Below are 5,024 nucleotides of genomic sequence, written 5' to 3'. Positions count from 1 at the left end.
GCGTGAGTGTGTGGCCATCACCAGCAAGCTGGTGTATAAATAATACTGGTGGGCTGCATGGGCAGCAGTGGGGAGGACAGCCACCTCACAGAGCCACAGGGGCTCAGGGGACACGTAAGGGTCTGACAGTGGGACAGGGCTGGGCTTGGGGCTGCTCTGGAGATGGCCTGCACGGCCTCTTGCTCCACAGCGCAGGCCCTGGGCTGAGGCAGGACTGGGCAGCGATCACTGTCCCCCACGGAGCCGAGCAGGGAGGGGGCCTGGGGCAGGTCCAGCAGGAGGCAGATAGGCCCTGCCCCCACGGAGCCGGACCACAGGCCTAGGGCTGAACTGTGCCTTCAGGGTCCCTGTCGTAGATGTAGCTGCCCACTGCCCCCGTGTTCACTCCTGCGGACAGCAAGGGCTCGGTGTAGAGGAGGAACGAGTGGGCCTGGGCGGGGTAACCGCACCCCACCCCGCCACTCACCCTTGGGTCCAAAGAGTATCCCATAGCAGGGCTTGTGGCAGTAGGGCTGGCCATTGTGCTGTTGGCGATGGAAAGGGCATTAGGCAGACGATCCCCGCCCCAGAGAAGGCGAGACTCTCCTGAGAGCTCCCAGGCCCGGCACAGTCCCCTAACTAGCATCTGCAGGCGAGTCTGCGCTTCGCCACCAGGAGGCGGTCTTCAGGGACCTGCATGCCCTCCTCGGGGCTTCCCAGAGCTGCAGAGTGCCCCTCCACCGAGGCCTGGCATGCCCCCCACCCCTGGAAGTCATCACCTGCTTCTGCCCAGGCCCTGTGCCCCGGTCCTGCCCGGGCCTCACCTCCGCATGCCCGCCGGGGGTCAGTGTCTTGGAGCAGCGCTCGCAGCGTAAGCAGGGCCGGTGCCAGTCCTTGCCCAGGGACGTCACCTTCTCAGCTGGAAGGAGGGACAGTGTGATGCTGGTGGCGCTGGGTGCGGCCTGGCAGGACGGGGCGGGCCTGGGCAGCCACTCACCAAAGTAGACTCTTTTGTTACAGCGAGGACACATGTTGGACTCCCCGGTGAAGGTGGTCACGCTGGAGGCTGGGGGCGAGGTGGGGTCAGGTGGGCAGTGGCCAGCACCCCACAGCCCTCAACCCAGCCTGGACCCCAGCCCAACCCACCTTTGCTGGGCCCCTTGGGGGGGCCGCTGGCCTTCCGCTCCTCAGCTCGAGCCGCCTGAGCCACTGGGACCTCGATGGGGCCCGTGACCTGAGGGCCCTCAGCCTGGGGCTTCTCATAGATGTAGGAGCCCGCACCCCCGATGTTCACACCTGCACCGCAAGCACATCACAGCGAGGGTGACCCATGGGCTGCCCCCCCCACCCTCACAGGGGGCTTCCCAAAGACCGCCCTTCCGGCCGCCTCAAGGTTTCTCGGACCCAAAGGGAACGCGCAGGAGGCTGACCCCGGTCCAGGCCGAGAGCCCCAGCCTTCCCAGCAGCGTCCTGGGGAGCCGGGGCCCCGGCGTGCTCACCTTTGGGCCCAAACAGCGTGGCGTAGCAGGGCTTGTGGCAGAATGGCTTCCCATCATGCTGGACAGAGGGGTCGGGTCAGGGCAGAGCTGCGACCCACCCCCACCCCGCCCCCCAGGGCCGGCCGCCCTCACCTCCGCGTGGCCTCCGGGCGTCAGGGTCTTGTTGCAGCGCTCACACTTGAGACAGAACTTGTGCCAGTCCTTGCCCAGGGAGCTCACCTTCTCGGCTGCAGGGGGCGGGGTCAGGGTGGCCTGCCCCCCACCGCCCCACCCCTTGCCCCCACCTGGCAGCCAGGAACACCGATCCTGGCCTGACGCCTCCCACTGCCCCAGGCCTGCTTCCTTCTTAGGGAAATTCCATCTGCCTCAGGCCAGGGCCGGCCCTCCCTCCAGGGCCCGGCATTTCTAAGTGGTCGCAGCTCGGGCACCTGTTAACTCCCTCCTGCCTGCCCTCCCTGGAACACCACTCCCCCAGCCTGCCTCCAGTTCCCCGACACTGCCCCACTGGGCCCTGATGTTGCTGGCAGAGTCCTGCTGCTGGGACCCCGGGGTGGGACTCCATCGGCTATATTTGGTATCCCCATCCTGGCCCCTGAGATCTCCACCCACCCTGCTGCCTCCGGCTGGCGCCAAAGGTCTGAGGCCAGCTGCTGAGGATCGGGTGCCCCGCCACCCCCACGCCGGCTCGCCTCCCACTGGACGGAAGTGGGGGCGTCCCCAATGGGAGTGAGGCAGGAAGATGGGCCGGGGCAGGAGGGGCGGCAGCTCACTGGCTCCAGCCACCCTGTGCAGCACAGTGCACTCCAGCTGGGCCTGGCCTCTCCTGGGCAAGGCTGGCACTTCTGGGGAGGGGACCCTGGCCAGGCACAGCCTGCACTGAGAGCCCTGGAGGTGCCGCTCAGGGGCAGTGAGCCTGGATCCTGCAGGTCTGCACAATCTTGGCAGAACCAAGACTCCACAGACACGGCCAGGCCAGGCCGTCCTCCAAGACCCCACCCAGGGCAGTGCCCACTTAGCTTCCTCTGGGATACTGAGACACAGGCCAGCCAGGGCCCTGCAGTGTGTGCCCAGGGCAGGCAAGAGTGGCCATGTGGAAGGTGGGCTTGGCCCCCAGGCCAGCCTGGCATCTTCCCTCAGCGGTAAGGTTGTCCGGATGGTATTGGTGGCTGTGGCAGCTGCGGCTCAGGGCTGCCGAAATCATACTGGTCTGGCCAGCTCTGGGACATGGGCCACGTGGGGGCGGGGAGCTGACCCTCAGATCCACTGCTGGGTCAATGGCCATGCTACGGGCTAAAGTTGGGACACAGAATCGATCTGGTCTGATAGCTTGGAAGGGAATAATGGGCTCCCTGCCTGGTGGCATGTACTCTTGGGACTCAGAGGAACGGCATCGTAAGGCCCCTCTGGGGCGCCCTGGCCGGGGTCTACTCAAGCACGGGCTGCTGGCCTGGCTGTGGGAGTGGGTAGGACTCTGGACCCCCGCCCTGCCCAGCCTCCGGGCAGGACACAAGGCTGCTGGGTCAGAGCGCCTTTGTTTTCTGAGAGCAGAGGTGCCCAAGCAGGCAGAGTGCTTTTCCGGGTTGCCTGTTGGCCAAGGCCCCAGAATCCTGAGCTGGCCTGGGTTGGGGAAAAGTCATGGGCAGTGGAGGGCCCTGCGGACTGTCCCCCACCCTGGGCTGCGGGCTGAGCCCTGCCTGGGACAGGGACTAAGGGTTGGGCCTGCTCCTGAAAAAGCAGCGGAAGCCCCTTGGCTCCTGCCAGAAGCAGAATCCGGTCCCTCCCTTCTGGGAACACCAAACAACTGTGTGGCCTCGCCCTCCTCCCCTCCGGTCAGCGGGGGAGGCCAGCGGCCTCCTTCACATCCTGCCGGGTGGTCAGACTAGGGAAGGGACCCTGTCGGCCCAGCCCTTCTGATGCCGGCCAAGCGGGGAGAGCTAGGCCAGCGGCTGGGCAGGGCGGGGTAGGTCCAGAGGCAGGCCGGGCGCTGGCCGGGGAGGGGCCGCCCTGCTCCGAGGCCATGCGGGCCCACCCAGCCCCTCGGGCGGGCGGCGGGCGGCATTCCAAGCCTGGGGTCCTGGCCACCTGACACTCTCGCAGGCCCTCGTGGGGAACTGCGGGAGTAACTCGCCCGGGCAAGGGCGCGCTGGGACGCGCGGGGGCGCGGCCAAGGTCGCCCCCGCTGGGCTGACTCCCGCGTGCGGCCGGGTCTGCGCTCGGCGCCCCCGCCCGCCCGCCCGCCCACCCGGCCGCGCATCCCTCGGCGAGGCTCCGCGCAGGCCGGCGGCCGGCCACTCACCGAAGTAAACGGTCTTGTCGCACTTGGGGCACTTGGAGGCCATGGTCCGCGCGCCCTGCCGGCCCGTCCGCGCCCTCCGCCCGCGCCGTCTGCGCGCCGCCCGCGGCCCGCCCGCCCCCCGCCCGCCATTGGCTCGGTGGCCGGGCGGGGCCTCGCGAGCCCGCCCCCGGGGACGCCGGCCGCGGGGGCGCCGCGGGCGGGGCGCACCTGCCGGGGCGGAGGCCGCCGGCGAGCCCCCTCCGGGTCCCCAGGGCGGCGTCGGGGGCCTGAGCGACCCCCCCTGAGCCGGCCGGGGGCCCCCCACGCCGCCCCGGCGCCCGCAGGCTCGCCGCGGGAGGGGCGCGGTCCTCCCCAGCCCCCGCGCGGCGCCGCCTCCCTTTGTTGCCAGGTTTCCATAGCAACAGCGGTGCGCTCGAGGCGTCGGGTTCCGGGATGGAGCCGCGGTCCTGTCTGTGGTGCTGAAGGCGGGCGGGCCGGGCTCGGGGAGGAGCCGCCACTTGCAAAAGGGCTGCGAGGCGTGTGGGCGGCCGCGCTGAGGCTCCTAGGTGCTCCCGCAGGGAGGAGGGGGACACCTGCGCGTGCCCTCCCGAGTGCCCAGTGTCCCTGCGGCCATCTCTGCTCGGCCCAGGGCCTCTTTCAGACTCCTGGCCCCCAAGCATCCTGTAGGGCCAGAGAACTGCCAGCTCTTAGGACCACCTGCCCTGCAGCCTTGACTCTCCAGTCCTTGCTACCAGAAGCCTGTCCGACCTCCCTCAGCCCAGCCTCCATCCTGAAGCCAGCCGGATCTAACGCCAGGGTCAGACCCAAGGCCTCCTCTGGGCCCCAGCTCCAGCAGTGCCCTGGGCCTGGAGACACTTACCCCGCCTGTAGTGTCTGCCTGGCCACCCCTCCAGGCCATGCCAGGCACTGGTGAGGGCACATGCAGCCCTAGCTCCCAGGGAAGCTCCACCCCTTCCTTGTGCACACACTTTGCAGACACTGCCATTTCCACAGCAACAACGGCCCCAAAATATGTGCCTCCCCAGCCCGACTGACCAGCCTGACCAGCTCCCCCTGGGCACCCTGGCCCCCTGCCAAACGGCCAGAGAGGAGGTAGGAGGCCTCGACCAAGGCCTCCTGGGCAGGGTCCCTTCCTCACTGTGGGCTTCCTGGTCAGTCTGGATTCATGGCCCTGCTCCCACCCCTGTGCCCTCTCCAGTCCCCTGCCCATTCTGGGTGCCTTGGGGAGCAGGCCACCGTCCCTACTGCAC

The 5,024-nt window shown here is 68.9% G+C and overlaps 1 protein-coding gene across 2 annotated transcripts; it reads right to left on the bottom strand.

Moving 5' to 3' along the window:
* Positions 1 to 319: 319 nt before the first annotated feature.
* On the bottom strand, positions 320 to 3,883 carry CRIP2 (cysteine rich protein 2; the record flags this gene model as incomplete). 2 transcript variants are annotated; one of them, XM_080706806.1, is made up of 8 exons in its annotated part: positions 320 to 387; positions 467 to 524; positions 804 to 898; positions 977 to 1,045; positions 1,126 to 1,275; positions 1,479 to 1,536; positions 1,611 to 1,705; positions 3,775 to 3,883. In XM_080706806.1, 8 exons carry the CDS (start codon positions 3,815 to 3,817, stop codon positions 320 to 322), a joined length of 636 nt encoding a protein of 211 aa, XP_080562932.1. The 2 variants fall into 2 exon arrangements, with proteins under 2 accessions (XP_080562932.1, XP_080562931.1); XM_080706805.1 differs by lacking the exons at positions 977 to 1,045; positions 1,126 to 1,275; positions 1,479 to 1,536; positions 1,611 to 1,705 and having other exon boundaries at positions 3,775 to 3,817.
* Positions 3,884 to 5,024: the final 1,141 nt, after the last annotated feature.

This window comes from Muscardinus avellanarius (genome assembly GCF_963383645.1).
Source record: "Muscardinus avellanarius genome assembly, chromosome: 12".
NCBI lineage: Eukaryota > Metazoa > Chordata > Mammalia > Rodentia > Gliridae > Muscardinus > Muscardinus avellanarius.
The sequence above is the reverse complement of the archived record's forward strand: the minus strand, read 5'-3'. Positions and strand labels throughout refer to the sequence as shown.